Raw genomic sequence first — 17,216 nt, forward strand, 5'->3', positions numbered from 1 at the left:
CTCTGTCAAATAAATAAATAAAATCTTTAAAAAAAAAAAAAAAAAAAAGGGTTGTGGAGCTCCCAGGACCATTCATGATCTCCTGGAACAATCTATTTATAAACAGAAATTCCTGGGATGCCTGGCTGGTTCAGTTGATGGAGCATGGGACTTTTGATCCCATGCTTGGGTTTGAGCCCCACAATGGCTGTAAATTACTTAAAAATAAAATCTTGGAAAAAATAAAAGTGAAATTCCTTTTAAATCTCCAATCAGAAGTGGAAACAATCTTCTTATCTCAAGATAATGACCCATAAAGGGAGAGGAACTCTATGGATGGCTCAATGAATTCTGATGTATGCTGTTAAATTTGAGATTAAGAGCGGAGGATCTAAGACTCTTTTAAAAAGTAAGTAAAATATCTCAGTTGCATAATAAAAGTGAGGAGCAAGAACGAGAAGAGGAGAAGTAAAAAGGACTGAAAAGAAAGAAATGAAGAAAGAGGCAAGTAAAGATTGACACAGAAAAAGATTTTAGAGAAAAGGAAGACACACAGGCAGAGAGAGGAATACAGACCTTTTTGAGCAACACACCCATCTGGTGGCCATTTCAGATATTGCCACACCAAACCCAATTCCTGCTGCAATTCTGCAGTAAGAGGCCACACAATGGCATGGAAAGCTTTGGGAACGTGGAGTCAGAAGGCCTGAGTTCCACTAGGTCTCGCGTCCCCACCCAGCTAGTTCCAGGGTAAGTCACTTGGCTTCTACAAGCCTCAGCTGCCTCACATGACTTGCCCTGCATACCTCACAGGGCACTGAAGGGAAGAAATGAGATACCCATAAAAATTACACAAATACTGGAAATTACAACATCAAAACTGTTAAAACACAACAACAATAAAAGCAGGTAACTGTTTCCTCAACTGGCATGTGAGGCAAAGTATTCCTAATTCCCACCCTAGTCAGGAAGTAAAACTGAGAAAAACCAAGCCACAATATTTAAGAAATTAAAAAATAATGGAATGGGATTTCAGTGAGTTACAAAGCCAATGTTTCCTTTCTAAAGAAGGTTTAAAAGCCAGTTTCTAAACCATTCACAACAAAGCAAGCATCCCCTTTTCCATGTCTAGAGGGGGCTCCAAACCCACAGATGATCATGTATCATTTCCTGCTGACGGAGGCGTGCCCACTGACGCAGTCCACATAATGCAGGGCTCATGACTGAGCCTGCCGACGAGTTTCCTTATCTCTGAGTCGGCAAATCATCACTGGGACTGAGGTTCTTTGCCAATAATTGGCTTAACTACTGCCTATATTTCTCTTAATAATTTTTGGCATTAATAAACCTACCCGAGTACAAGTACCCATCACTAACTAGACTACATCCCACCTTTTAGCAGAACAATTTCACTCTTAGGTCCTGGTTCAATGCACAGGCTTTCCACGCCGTGAGTCAATTTTAAGAAAAATTTGATCTTTCCCACCCGAAACCATGTGCAAGTAGGGGGAATCATCCAAAGTGTACCCCAGCCAGGCAGTGTTCTCCAGGGCCAGAAGGAATTATGTATCTAAGCACTAAATGTGTGTGCTGTGCAGCTTTGCCTACCTTAACTCCGTGAAAGCACAGGCAAAGAAAAAAAAAAAAAGATATTAGACACCTCCAATCTGGACTATGGGGATAAAGGATCCATATATTGTTAAAGTGTTTCAAGCTACTGAAAACCCAGAAAGTAAAACCTTCAGCTGGAAGCTACTGTAAGCCTTCCCCAAAGCCCCTTTAACTCTCCAACTCTTCTTCGTAAGACAATACTTGGTAGAAACTCAGCAGTGTATCATTTAATTCACTCATTCAACAATTTTTATATGCCAAATCCTGTTCTTGTGCTGGGGATCTGGCAGGCAGACAATAATCAAATGAACATATTAAATAATGTTAAGAATAAGTGCTATGAGGAAAATTAGGCAAGGTAAAGAGATCAGGGTGTAAAGTGTTGAGGGAGCTGCTACTTTAGACACGGTAATTAGAGAAGGCCTCTCTGACGGCATGATACCTGAGCGTAAGACTCAATGAGGGGACGGTGACACCCTGTCGACATCAAGAAGATGATGGGCAGAGAGACCAGCCTGTGCAAGAGGCCTGAGGAGTGAACATGCTCAGCATGTAGAAGAACAGCAAGAAGGCCAGGTTGTCTGAAGTGGAAGTTGTAAGAGGGAAAAGGAGGAGGAGGTGAAATCAGAGAGATGGTCAAAGGTCAGAGGGTACAGCACCTTGTAGCCAAGGCAAAAACTTTTGAGTTTCATTCTGAGATAAGAAGTCATCAGAGTTTTAATTAAGGGAGAGATGGGATTAAAAAACACCACTGTGGTGTGTGGGTGGCTCAGTCTGCTGAGCATCCGACTCTTGGTTTCGGCTCAGGTCATGATCTCAGGGTCCTGGGATCAAGCCCAGCGTCATCATCGGGCTCTGTGCTCAGTGGGAAGTCTGCTTCTCTCTCTCTCTGCCTGTTCCTCCCCCCTGCTCTCTCTCTCAAGTGAAAAAACTCTTAAAAGAAAAAAAAAAAAGAAAAAGAAAAAACCATTGTGGAGACAGAAAGATATGGAGTCCACTGGAACATTCCAGAAGACAAGTGACAGTGATGGTTACACTAGGGTGTTAGAAAGAAGGAGCAAAAGTGATCAGATTCAGGATGTACTGTGAAAACAGGGCTGGGATGGAGGATGAAGATGTGGTGTGAGGAAGAAAGAGGTATTGATAATAAGCAAGGGTTTGGGCCTGAGGAACCAAGTTCCAGGAACTTAAGATAGGACACTGGGAAAGGAGGTTTTGGAAGGGAGGAAATCATCAGCAACTAAGAGGACCTCTCTTGTATGAATCAGGCTGAAGTGGGAAGAGCGACTTAGAGAACCTCAGAGTTCACCTGGTTCTGTGCTCTGTGCACAAACCCACCATCTGTGAAAATGCTTCTAAAACGTGTGCATTTGATATCTGCTTGGAAAACCAGTGGGCGCACGGGTTGCTCAGTCGGTTAAGCATCTGCTTTGGGCTCATGTCCCATGTCATGATCCCAGGATCCTGGGACTGAGTTCCATGCTGGACTGCTTGCTCAGTAGGGAGCCTGCTTCTCCCGCCTCCCTCTGCCGCTTCCCCTGCTTGTGCTCTCTATCTAAAATAAAAAAAATCTTTACAAAAAAAGAAAAAGAGAACCAGAGAGGCAATAACCATAATAAGAGCCATCATTTCTTGAACCCTTACTAATTACTAGACAACACGATAAGCACTGTACACAGCGTAGTTAATCCTCACACATGACGGCACTTAACCACAGTACCTGGCACATGGGAAAATATCATTAAATCTTTTCCAGAGTACTTGTGAACTATGTAACATTTTAAGTTGAACAATAACTTAAATAATTATTTCACTAACTAGAGGCTCTATTTCTTTTTCAAATCCTTGATTCAATTTATATTAGGATTTCTATTGTTTCTCAGGCTTAACAAGTAGGTAGTTTTAGTACTTCCTTTCCCTTTTCACAAAGAGGGCAGGCATTCCAGGGTCTGTTACCCAGAGTTTCCAGGTTCAGCTGCTTCCCAAAGGCCCAAAATCATATTATATGTCTTCATGAGCATTAAAACCCTCCATATTCCCCTGGGATGCTGTTTTACCACTTCACACACACTAGCTTTGAGCTACTGTGATTTAGGCACCTGGGATTTCTCTTTTTTCTTTCAAGTTCATCCAGGTATTTGATACCTCCAAGTGTTTAAAGAAGGGCAGCCTAAGTTAGCTTAGACATATAAACAGAACTGGAAGCCCACTATTATTTACATATGAGGAAATTTTGCCTTAAATAGGTAACGTCACTTTGAATTCAGATCTCCCTGATTCCAAGTCTGTGCTCTGGTTAGTATATAACGAAGTTTCTCCCACTCATATTACAACATGAATACAAGGAGATGCTACCTTTTTTTTAACCTTAAAAAAATTATGCAAATCATAAATGTCACTGAAAGTGATAAAATTGAGTTTCCATCATTATTCGTTTCATTTTAGGGAATTTCTGACCAAAACCATAAATATGTGAAGTTATAAAGAACAACAGAGGGGAAATCATGAAACCGGAGTCCTGCAACTGCTTAGCTGTATGACGCTAGGAGCTCCAGCCTCTTTGTTTCCTGGGTCTTCAAAATGAGAAGAATACCTTCCCCGAAGTCCAAAGGCTGGGATGTGAATGAGATTTAATTCACAGAGTATATAATACGTAAGAAAATATTTGGAAAAAAATTATACAATACAAACATCATCATATAAATGTCCATAGTTTGATCAGGAACGGTGAGACATAAACTAAAGAATCTAAATCAATGCAAATATTATTTTACCTTCATGCTGCAAGCTAATTCCATTAGTTTTTTTGCATTTTCTTCTGAGCGGTACCTCTTAGGAAGCTGAACCCTGAAGAATTTCAAGGCACCTTCAAAGTCTGTCAACAGCAAGTCATCCTTAGAAGTCTTGAAGAAAGAAAGAAAACACAACCATGTATGGGAAAAGTTCTTTGCTCTGAAGATACACAAGAAGCATTTTAAAACACCAGCACCTTTACAATCCCCAGAAGATACTTCTTAGCCAGTGCCTTGAGTCTCACTGTCAGGGCCACGGCTACCGCACGGTGGCTGCTTAGAAGGAGATCAAGACCAAGATACTTCGAGTGCTGGACAGGGGATGTCACTCAATTTACAAATAAATGTGTACCTTTAATAATCCAAGGGCGACATTAAAAATAACACTTATTCCCTAAAAGAGAAAACACAAAAAGAAGATTTTCATTGATTATATCTGGACCAGTCAGCTGTCTGTCCCCAGAATGCCCCACAATTCTAAAGAAAGTATAAAAACTAAGTAAAGAAATGGGATATCTTGAAAATATCTTGGAAAATAATAATTATAGGTCTGCTACTGAAAAACAGCTTAAAGTAGAACCAGTCTCCCATTCTTCTGAACTTTTTTAGTCCTATTCTCACAATCAACAAGAAAGAACGCTTTTCCAAAGTATTCTGTGCTTCCCAACCAAAGCATCTGAGACAAAAAATTGTGATCTTTCAGGATATAACTGCAGGTGGCCTCTCCCCTTATCTTGTGCTACCCCATTCCAAATATAGCAGCAGTCCCTCTGCCTGTGAGCCCTTTACCCCAGAACAGAACCTGCTCAGGGCTCCCTCAAATCTGCCTTTCTTCAGCTAACCGTTAAGTGGAGGCATGAAGACCTGCTAAATTCTTTAAGTTCCTGGACCTCGGTTTCTGTAACTTATACTCTCCTCCAAGGGTTTTTGGAGCTAATTAGTTGAAAAGTTCATTTAAATGACTTAGCATGACCAGGCCCATGGTAACTACTTAAAACAAATGGTTGTTTATAACGCTGAGAAACTGTAAAACTTAAAAGATTTTACATAAACTATGCTATACCCAAAGAATGAGATACTTTGCAACTGGTAAAAATAATCAGTGTTTCTGACAGTGTTTTTAGCTTGGTAAAAAAAAATGCTTTAATGGATTTTTGTAAACCTTGAAAATGGGATAATTAAACATAAAGAAGGATGGTACAGATGTGTGTCTATAAGTGTTCAAGTGTTCAAGTATATATGTTTAAAATATATACTTACAGAACCATAATATACATTACTACATAACACTCCATATGAAAAAAGTTATTCTGTATAGAAATAACACATGTACATAAACAGAAAAAAATGGCTGAAAGAATATACCCCAAAATGTTGAGTTACTTTCTAGAGAGTAAGTGGGATTAAAGTATTTTGAAATCCTTTTGCTTGTGTTTTCCAGTTTCTCTAATATGCAGTTATTAGTTTTGAAATTATTATTTTTTAAAAAATCTCACTGGAAAAGGTGAATATTTAATAGAGGTAGTGGATAAATCACTTACAAATGAAATTATTTTTTTCTTAAACACATATACCCCAAAAAAATGCTGTGGCAAAGACTGTTATGTATTCTGTATCTTTTTTTTGTTTTAGTTAATAGACCCTCCAGTTTTTAGCAAATTCCTACCCAGCTTTTAAAAAGCTCTCTTTTGCAGCTAGATATGGTCAGGTGCCTAAGTTCTGGCCAACAAGAGGTAAGTGAAAATTTGGGTGGAACCTCTAGGAAGTCTCTTTATTTATTTTTTTTAAGATTTTATTTATTTATTTATTTGACAGAGAGAGATCACAAGCAGGCAGAGAGGCAGGCAGAGAGAGAGGAGGAAGCAGGCTCCCTGCTGAGCAGAGAGCCCGATGCGATGCGGGCCTCGATCTCAGGACCCTGAGATCATGACCTGAGCCGAAGGCAGCGACTTAACCCACTGAGCCACCCAGACGCCCTAGGAAGTCTCTTTCAAAGAGGGGACACATCCTACCCTGTCCCCAGACCCTTTAGGGAAGGAAGCTTACTGCCAACCTTCTGGCTTCTTTCACATGAGAGAATTAAACCTCTACTTTATTTGGTCACTGTTATTTTGGGTTTCTTCAATAAATGCAGCTAAACCTAATAGTAATACAAATGTGCCATAGTGGGCTGTTTGTCTGTTGTTTAGCAGAAAACACCTTTAACAAAACGTGATCATTAGCTTTAGCCCAAGGAAGAGTTACTTAAGTCTGGATTTTTGAGCACAAAAATAAAATTAACTAAGAAGAAATTCTATTTTTATGGAGGTGACACAGGACGATACTGAAAACAAAAGCCAAAGTGCTGTGGCCTCTGATACATACCTCACATAAAAGCAGGTCAATGATATGGAAGACCATGTAGAGAGGGAATTTTGCTGTGAAAAGCGTAAGAAACCACTGGGAGGCATACATGTGCGCTTCAAGGCTTATATCCAGGAAGTGGTTGTACAGGTCAGGGATGTATTCCTAAAATAGCAAACTAATTAGTTTTGGGCATAGACACAGCTGTTCAACTCCCACTTGGGAGGCTCATAAATCTGCCAGGAATAGGCCAAAAAAGTCACATATTTGTGCTTTCCTACAAACCTCCAATGTGCTCAGAAGAACACTTATTATCGAAAATTAAACTGACACTTGGCTCCCTTTTCCAGCCCACAAACTAGCTCAAAAGAGGAATCCCCAAGACGGTGACAAGTATTTGGAATGATAGTTTTTCTTTCCAAGTTATGAAATGTTTGGGAAAGTCTGTTTCACTTTTATTATGATATTCCTAACCAGTCAGCTTCAGAGCCTTGGCAGGTACTTCTTGACTTAGTTTGCCATGTCAAAGATCCCTACAAAGTCATCTGATCTTTTGAGTGTTTATGAGGACTGAAAACCTCGCTCACACCCATCAGGCTCACACCTTATTAATCTTGGCATCATCATCACAGTGAGAAATGAAAAACATCTAACTGGTCCTTACCCCCCTTAACCCTGGATGGCCAACGCAATCGCCACTGCTCCTTGGCATCCACTCATCAACCTGGTTCTCCAGAGAGTCTCGAGTCTCATGTCTCGAGCTCCTAGTGGCAAATGCAAGCTGGTTTCCCTTTTTACCTGCATGAGGCGCTCCAGCTGGTAAAATTTGCAATGTAAATCTTCAAAGTTTTGCTTGAAAAGTTCCCTGAGACCGTAGTCAAACATGATCTTGACCAGCACACTGAATGCCTGTTCTTCAGGCATCTGCAACAGATAGGGAATGGGGTGGGGTGGAGATGAGGGTCACAAACACACCCAGAAGTTTTGCCAGAGTGATAAATTCATCCTTCCACTTCTATCTACATACTAGGAAATTGCAGTGATATGTAGTAACTCAGGTAGTTGTGTTTTATGACATTCATTCACTCAACCAAGAGATATTAACGATGCCTAGTCTGTGTCACATAGTGTTCCTATCCTCGAGAAGCTTCCCATACAGTAGTATACAGTAAGTATGAATTACGCAGAATTCATACTCACAATTACCTATGAATTAGAGAGAAAGATCGGTGGATCAAGAACAAGAAAGCCTGAGTCTGCCTCAGGGAGCCAAGAATAGGCTTTGTAAGGGCAGATCTGAACTGAGTAGCAATGGGCTGACACTCAAGTATAGGTTTCATCTTTCTCAAATCATGACAATTCTATTAAATCATTTTACTTCCTTAGCTGCTATTTTTTTTCTTCCTCGTTGTTACAAACATAGCCACTGAGAGGAGAACCTTAAATATTCTAGAGTTTAACAGTAATGTTCAAAGTACTATGGGTTTATGGTAATACTTAAAATACTACAACACCCCCCACTTCACTTCTATTTACAGATGTTACCGATTTATAATAATAATACCTACATCTTCCATAGCTTTGTGGGAAAAATATTTCCCTGAGAACCTGGCAAATGTCTAGTTTACAAAATAGAAAAAAAAAGTACTGGAAATGTTATTTAAGGCTTGGTATGACTGGAGCAAGCCTTCAAAATGTCAAGAAGGTGGGCGGGCTTCTGTGGAACCAGGGGATGAGGTAGGCTGAACACAGACATCACTGAGAATAAAGCGGAGCCAAAGAACAAATCAGATTAAGTAATAAATGAGAAAAGCACAGCAAATTATTACTGGCCAAGTAAGGGCATTTGGAGCAAAGGACCAGATCTCAGAGGTCTCTATCATGGAAGGCAATTTCTAATTTCTTCTGCATACTGAGGGACCCTTGGTCTGTCCAAGAGTGGCATTTCTGATGTCAGGTAGCACATCTGCTTTTCCTCTGAAACAAGCTTTTATCCTAACACAATGAGAAGCAGCACGGACTTCAAACCAAGTCACCACGGATTTGTTTGGGAAACCCATTTTAAAGGGGTTGTGATACTTAAATGGGGACAAATGTTCTTGGACTGAAGTTGAGAACAAAGACAAACCACATGAGCTTGAGAGACTCTGAGATTTCCACTCTTATTAAAAACAACAAAATTTTTAAACTTGAGCTCTTGATGGATGTTAATTAGCTTCACTGTGGTAATCATTTTACAATGTATAGCTTATCAACTCATCAAATTGTACACCAAACACATACACACACATTTTTGTCAATTATATATCAATAAGGCTGGGAAAAAAAACTTGACCCTTTTATAGCTTTATCATATTTTTACATGCTTACTAGTATCAAAAAGCTAGGTTCTCACAGAAGGAAGATCGGTTTTGGTTTTACTTCTATTATAACCTACACAAGATGGCTTAAAACTCTTCAAAAGCTTCCCCTTATTTGGGGAAACAAAATCCAAAGTCCTTGGGCTGGCCTCTCCAGCTCCCACCCCATCCCCCATCACAGGTAATGCTCCAGTCACACTGCCCAGCTTCCAGTTCCTTCCACAGGCCAAGTCTTCCCCATTTCAGTGCTTCTATAGGTTGTACTATTCCTCTTGTTGGGAGTGCTCTACTCTCCACTCTTGCTTTTAAAATAGTTTTCTTATTTTCACAATAATGTTAGCTTTAAAAAGTTAAATGATATAGACAAGCACAAAGAGTATGGATACCCCTTCTCATTTTTCAGCATTCACCTTAAAGGTTACCTCCCTGGAGAAGCCTGTGATATAAATAAGGCTCCTTTGCTGTAATCTTGCATAAACTTTTTACTATACCTTCATGTCACCACTGAGGTAATAATGACATGCTTCTGGGACTTTCTGCTCATAGCCAGTCAGCTTCACTAGCATCTATTATGCTAAAAATGGAGGTGCCCACACACTCTCCGCTAACATCACTTGTGTGCTGTTTTTGCTAAGCATTTTGATTTTAATCATGAGGAAATGATCAGACAAATCAAGAATGTGGAGTATTTCACAAGACAATTTGCTTGAGTTTTTCAAGACTGTCAATGGCATAAATCACAAGAAAAGCAAGGGAAGGAGGTAGGTGAGATTAAAAAAGTAAAGAAAAAGGACACCAAATGCATTGCTTGACTCTTTACTGATCTTGGTTAGGGAAAAAAAAAATGCTATAAAGGACCTGACTGTGTAAACAACTGGGGAAACTCAAATGCGGACTCTGTGAAAGACATTACTGAGTCAGTGTGGAATTTCTTGGATGTGACTGCAGTATTATGCTCAAGTCTATAGGAATGAAGTAACTGATGTTTGCTACTGATTTTCCAAAAATAATTTCAAAAAATATTTTTTAGTAAAAAATAAAAATGTGTATAAAAAAGGAGTTAAAGAGAGAGATGCAGACAGACGGAGAAAGCAATGTGGTAAAATAGTAACTGGTAAAACAGACGAAGAGTTTATGGGTATTCCACCTGAATGATTTTTCAGTTCTGCTGTGGATTTTAAAGAATATCAGTAAGTTGGAGGGTAAAGAAAGGTCTTTGCTGAATAAATAAATGAATAAAATGGCACTAAAAGAAAGCCAACTTCTCTGCTTCCTTCCCACCCCAATACACAAATGATCCCCAAACAATACTAGTGACAGTGGCACTAGTGACAGAATAAAAAATGTCCGTAAGGGTTCAATTAACCAAGACTATCCAATCATTCTAGCAATCAAAATGAAGTCTACTCTTGTACTAGTGTTCAACACTGTCATTTATTCTTTTTTTTTTTTAAAGATTTTATTTATTTATTTGAGAGAGAGAGACAGTGAGAGAGAGCATGAGCGAGGAGGTCAGAGAGCGAAGCAGACTCCCCATGGAGCTGGGAGCCTGATGTGGGACTCGATCCCGGGACTCCAGGATCACGCCCTGAGCCAAAGGCAGTCGTCCAACCAACTGCGCCACCCAGGCGTCCCAACACTGTCATTTATTCTTACCATGTTTCTCTTCCGTTATGATATCAAATTAAGGAAAAGGTTTCCAGATATAGAGTAAAACTCATGCACTAGAGTCTGGCCAAAGGCCATATAAAACTATGCTCAAGTCTAAGGCTATCATAAGCTGAGGCAGGTCATGTGTAAGTCAGAGCAGAGACCTAATACTCACATGGAGAAGCAGAACAGCAGCAAGAAATGACTGGCCCTGGCAATAGCCAATCTCTTCATCATACACAGAATATGCCTGGAGAAAGAAAAACACGGGAGGTCTAAATAAATAAATAAATACATACATACATACATACATACATACAGTCACTCATGGGCCACAGCTGCCCTATAGGACCTTGCATACAGGAACGTGGAAGATACTCACTCCGTTATGGCATTTTCATAGTCCATGAGTGATGCAAATATTTCTTGCCATTTTTTTTTTTAATTTCAAAAAAGATTTTATTTTTTTAAATTTGAGAGAGCGCGAGAGCATGAGTGTGAGAGGGAGAGGGAAAAGCAGACTCCCCACTGAGCAGGAACCTGAAGAGGGATCCATCCTAGGACCCTGGGATCATGACCTGAGCCAAAGGGAGACACTTAGAGACTGAGCCACCCTTGTGCCCCTCACCAATTTTTTCTTTACAATAAAAACAACTGTCGCCATGACCTCCTATAGCCCAGGAGTGGAGAAAGTTAGGCAAAAGCCACTTCAGCTCTAAAAAAAAAAGGTTGCCATGACTCTTTCTTGGCCCTTGCCTTCCCCTCTTCTGTCTGGAAAAATGTGTTCTTCCTTCAGCTTACAAACACTCCATTACCCCAGGGTTCCCTCTCTTCTCTGGACTCTGACAGTACTTGCTACACAAGTATAGTTATCACAGCACTCAGCACACTGCATTTTTTTTTTTTTAAAGATTTTATTTATTTGACAGAGAGAGAGAGAGAGATCACAAGTAGGCAGAGAGGCAGGCAGAGAGAGGGGGAAGCAGGCTCACCACTGAGCAGAGAGCCCGATGCGGGGCTCGATCCCAGGACCCTGAGATCACGACCTGAGCTGAAGGCAGAGGCCCAACCCACTGAGCCACCCAGGCGCCCCTCACACTGCATTTTATTATATGTGCTGCCGAAGCGAGCACTCACACTGCATTTTAAATGTCCATCTTCTCTACTGGACTGTGAGCTTCTTAGGGGCCGGAGTGATGCCCTATCCAACCTAGCCAGGACCTCACGCCTTCAACCGAGCCAGTCATACAGCACGCTTTCACTAAACACTGTTAACATTATTCGTTTTTCTTTCTGGGAAAAAATCTTTTGGCAAAGACACCCAGATACAATTCTTTCCACAATGCCAGTAATAACTTTTCTGATAAGAGGGATTACTCCAAAACCATTTGTGGGTTCCTCTGGATTCTTATTTTGTATTTTTTTTGGCGGGAGATGATTATTGCCCATCTCTTCTGAAAATTATCTTTAACAGAATACTGACATCTGACATTCCTTGTGGTTTACTCTTTTTGGTTCTTTGGTTGTTTTCCAGAGTCTTGTTTTTATGGCAAATATTTCCAGTTCTCATGTAAGCTGTGGTGGAAAGGGAAATTCCTACAGATTCAAGATGCTATTCCCTGTTTAACAAGTTTATTTCTGATGAAATTCCATTTATTCCCCACTTATTTTTTGTACCATGGTTCCTCTGCATCGCATGAAAGCAATTTAGAATATGTCCAAAATAAAGATCATTTAGCAAAATGTGATGTCGATGCTTTTTAGATGGCAATTAAGTTAATATACACATGGGTTTTATCATTAGCATTTGGTGAAAAACTCTAAATTATATACTTTTTTAAAGACAAGATATCCAGAGGGCTTTTGAAATAATTTGTTTAATATAGTAAGGCATTATTTTGCATCAGTCATTATTAACATTAAGAAGTGTTAATAATCTTGTTAAGACTGTGTTAAAATCAGTAGTAGTATATGCTGATATAGCTCTGGGGAGAGCAGTCTGACAATGTCTGTAAAATTATCAATTAATAGTTGTTTGGTCAAGAAAGAAAAGAGCCTTCAGAGTTAGTCAGAGGTGGTCTGAAATCCCACAACCATTGATGTTTAGGTCTGGATCTTGGGCCCATTACCTTTATTTCTTATCTGTAAGATGTGAATAATCCCAGTATTTATATGAAAGACTTGATGATAGATTCTCAGATCTCTCACTATGAACTGCTCAGCACAGGACCCAATTATGTACCATGACGAAATGTATTGAATTTCTATAGGCAGAAAATGGAGGGGAGCTTATTTTTCAGGGTCATGAAGGAATACATACAGATGTGAAAGTACATGACACATTTGAGACATGTTTAGGATATAAAATGCATGGAAGCTGTAATGAAATATGGGGAATAAAAGGGATTTCATCGGTTCTTTAACATTTAATGAGCACCTACTATATGCTAAGCACCATGCCAAGTGCTACAAATACCAACATACAGAAGTGATTTCTGCCCTTGAGAACTTCACAGTTTTGTTAGGAAGTCTGATGTGTAAATCAACCAGAGTACAGTGAGAAGTTCAATGCAGCTGAAGCATAAAATGTTTAGGAATTAAGGCAGGATAAATTGCAAAATGACTTTAATGCTAAGCTAAGAAATATGGGACCAGGAAATGAAGTAAGAGATTTTTATTTCATTCTGTGGGTTAGGAGGAAGCACTAAAGGCTTTTGTGGAGGCCCCACAAATGATCCAATTCTGGGGTCAACATGGAGAAAATAATAAATAGGTTAGAACCCAAAGGGAGGGAGACTAATGCAAGGCAGCTTTTGTGAAAGTGCTGGCACATATGATAGAGGCCTGTAGCCAGCAGTGATCAGAAGTAGGGCTGTACAATGTCCACAATAGCCAAACTATGGAAAGAACCTAGATGTCGATCAACAGATGAATGGATAAAGAAGATGTGGTATATATACACAATGGAATACTATGCAGCCATCAAAAGAAACGAAATCTTGCCATTTGCGACAACATGGATGGAACTAGAGCGTATCATGCTTAGCGAAATAAGTCAAGTGGAGAAAGACAACTATCATATGATCTCCCTGATATGAGGAAGTGGTGATGCAACATGGGGGCTTAAGTGGGTAGGAGAAGAATCCATGAAACAAGATGGGATAGGGAGGGAGACAAACCATAAGTGACTCTTAATCTCACGAAACAAACTGTGGGTTGCTGGGGGGAGGGGGGTTGGGAGAAGGGGGGTAGGGTTATGGACATTGGGGAGGGTATGTGCTTTTAGGTAAATTGGAAGGGGAGGTGAACCATGAGAGACTATGGACTCTGAAAAACAATCTGAGGGGTTTGAAGTGGCGGGGGGGTGGGAGGTTGGGGTACCAGGTGGTGGGTATTATAGAGGGCACGGCTTGCATGGAGCACTGGGTGTGGTGAAAAAATAATGAATACTGTTTTTCTGAAAATAAATAAATTGGAAAAAAAAAAAAAAAAGAAGTAGGGCTGTAAGAGACATCAATCCTATCAAATTCAATGTGGCCAAAGGAAGGAACTGAAAACTAATAGAGAAATGACTATATGTTCAGCAAGACAATGGCATGGAGGGAAAAAGGAAGACTGTTTCCAATTAAAAGAGCCGTAACAACTAAACATATTATGGAAACTGCTGGATCCTATTCTCACCAAACGTATAAAGACATTTAGGGAAATCTGGAAGGTTACTGGACAGCCCTGATTGATAATGATGGCTGCTATGGATGAATAGCAATCTAATTTTTTTAGAGATGTATAGTGAAGGACTGATTCATAATACCTGAGATTTGCTTTGAAGTACTTCAGGAAATAAATTTTTTTTTTTGAGACAGTGAGTGAGTAAGCCTGGGAGTGTGAATAGGGGAGGGGTAGAAAAAGAAAACCTTCTAATGAATACTGTTTTTCTGAAAATAAATAAATTGGAAAAAAAAAAAAAAAGAAAATAAAGAAAAAGAAAACCTTCAAGCAGACTCTCTGCTGAACGTAGAGCCTGCCATGGGTCTGGATCTCATGACCCATGAGATCATGGCCTGAGCCAAAACCAAAAGTCAGACACTTAAATGACTGAGCCACCAGGTGCCCCACCTCAGGAAAATTTTTAAAAGGAATCGAGAAAGCAACTAGGGTATTATGTTCATAAATATTAAATCTGGTGGGGGGATATATACAAATTCATTATATTATTCAACTTTTATTACATTTGATAATTCTCATTAATAAAACATGTTTTTAAATGAACTCTATCTTTAGACCTTTTTGTTTGATGTACTTAATGGACCGCCTATACGAAGACTGACTGACAGCTGGAAATTTAGGCCTTGAACTAAATGCAGATTTGGGAACATCTGTGCAGTGGTTGAAGCTGAAGCTGTGGGGATGGAAGGAGTCACCCAGGGAGATAGTACAGAGCGACAGGAACTACTGATTGAGCACCTAGGGGAATGCTTCTGTTTTAAGAGCAGGTAAAGAGACAAAGAGGGAGTCAGCAATGCTGAAAGAGAAGGTTGAGAGCAAAACTGGGAGGGTGACAGAGGTCGAGAGGTCAAGAGAAGAGCGTGCTTCAAGGAAGATCACTGTGAAAAAAACACTAGAGAGCAGTGGGATCAGAAGGAAGGGCTCAGAGGCAGTAAACACAGGGTTTCTTCATGGGAAATTCTGCACTGAGGAACAGCTGCTTAAGTGGGAAGCACAACTAGGAAGGGGCTAAAAAAGGATGATCAAAGAGCATTACAAAAGAAATGATAACTTTGTGGAAATTAAAGAAACATTTCTCTCAACCTAACTGTCCTTATAGTTGAAGCATCTAGTTTATCCCTAGAGAACCTGCCCTTTATTAGCAGCCTGCCCTAAAACTTGTTAATTCTACCTTCTCAATCAGTAACATGCAAGTTTCTTAACGGTATGTCTTATGCCTAGTCTGTACTTCCTCGAGAGTAGATGTTAAATAGGTACTTGATAAATTTTGGGGGGAAAAGACTAAAGACTGATTCTGAGGACAGAGGAAGGTTGAAGAACTCTGGTCCAAAGTCCTCTTTTAGCCTTATGGCTCTGAATACCAAAATCTACTGGAAAATTGATTGCTGAAATTGAACACTACTGCTGAATTGAACATTTCCTTTACAGATCTTTTGACAGACATCAGTATTTCCCACCATTTATTATGCTGCAGTGCTAAAAAGTCCACCTAGATAGGCATCAGTACTTCCTGCTGTTGGATGTGTCCTAGCTCCCAAGTTCATAACTTATAATAGGAATACCAAAGGGAGTTTACAATGTTACAGGACTTAGAGGCTCTTAACATAAGCCAATTTCTGAAAGTTTAAATGTAGAACTGGGTGGGGAGAGGTTGCCTGGATAGCTTAGATCATTAAACATCTGACTCTTGACTTTAGCTCAGGTCATGATCTCAGGGTTGTGAGACTGAATCCCGAACTCCGTGTCAGGCTCTACGCTTCACATGGAGTCTGCTGAAGATTCTTTCTCTCCCCTTGCCCATTTCCCCCTAAAAAAAATAGTAAGTATGGAATCAGGGGACTGTCATCTGCAAGTCCTGATTAAAAGGGTAAAAGAAACCTTATCATTTTATGTCTAATTGATTTCCTGTTCATTATGAGCATAAAATTAAAGGTGATATCACAATTTCAGAAAATCTATTCTTTTTTATTTTTTTTTTAAATTCACTTGAGAGAGAGAGAACACAAGCGCACAAACAGGGCCAAGGTTCAGAGGGAAAGGAAGAAGCAGACTCTGAGCTGGGCAGGGAGCCTGACGCAGGGCTTGATCCCAGGACCCTGGGATCACAACCTTGAGTCAAAGGCAGGCATTCAACCAACTGAGCCACCCAGGGGCCCCCCTTTTTTTGCCTTCTTAAACATCAATTACAAATTACACTTTGTAGTTACCTTCTGTGTAATTTCAAAGAACCAGAATCACCTTTAAAACCTAAGGTTTTTGTTTTTTTGATGTGAAATACCTTGCATATTTTATATAAGGAATCTTGTCCATCTCCTCCTGTGTCCTTAAAATAGTCATGAGCTGGGAATGTCCTGTTAATATCCCGAGTGATAGCACTGTCCTGGGGAGACTCCTGCGGAAACATTAGGAAAGAGGTTTAGTAGTTAATCATGTACATATTTGTGTAAGTTTATACAACAAGGACTTCTCATTTACATGCTTTAAAGCTGCAGGGACATACATATACATGTGTATGCCCAGAGTTACTGCATCTTCAGGGACCAACTATTCAAGCAAAAGCAAAATCAAGTATTAAGGAAAAAAATATGGAAGAAAAGGAACCTGCTTACTGCATATACCTCATATGTATTCCATCTCTGTTGCAAGAAGTGCATCTGTGACCTTTCTATTGCAAGAGGGAAAATGTGGTAATCAAAATGGAGTTCCCATAGGAAAATATTCAAACTAATCTCAAAAGGAGGTAAAGTGCTCCCAT

At 39.9% G+C, this 17,216-nt stretch overlaps 1 protein-coding gene across 4 annotated transcripts in view; it reads right to left on the reverse strand.

Moving 5' to 3' along the window:
* The window catches only part of RABGAP1 (RAB GTPase activating protein 1), a 155,140-nt gene that overhangs the window by 23,596 nt on the left and 114,328 nt on the right, over positions 1 to 17,216 (reverse strand). For all 4 annotated transcript variants that reach the window (XM_044264953.1, XM_044264954.1, XM_044264955.1 and 1 more), the window contains exons 14-19: positions 16,740 to 16,853; positions 10,911 to 10,985; positions 7,524 to 7,649; positions 6,747 to 6,890; positions 4,735 to 4,776; positions 4,365 to 4,493 (exon numbers count right to left, since the gene is read on the reverse strand). In XM_044264953.1, the coding sequence (XP_044120888.1) occupies positions 4,365 to 4,493; positions 4,735 to 4,776; positions 6,747 to 6,890; positions 7,524 to 7,649; positions 10,911 to 10,985; positions 16,740 to 16,853 (630 nt within the window). The remainder of the gene's footprint in view (positions 1 to 4,364; positions 4,494 to 4,734; positions 4,777 to 6,746; positions 6,891 to 7,523; positions 7,650 to 10,910; positions 10,986 to 16,739; positions 16,854 to 17,216) is intronic.

This window comes from Neovison vison, chromosome 9 (genome assembly GCF_020171115.1).
Source record: "Neovison vison isolate M4711 chromosome 9, ASM_NN_V1, whole genome shotgun sequence".
Lineage (NCBI taxonomy): Eukaryota > Metazoa > Chordata > Mammalia > Carnivora > Mustelidae > Neogale > Neogale vison.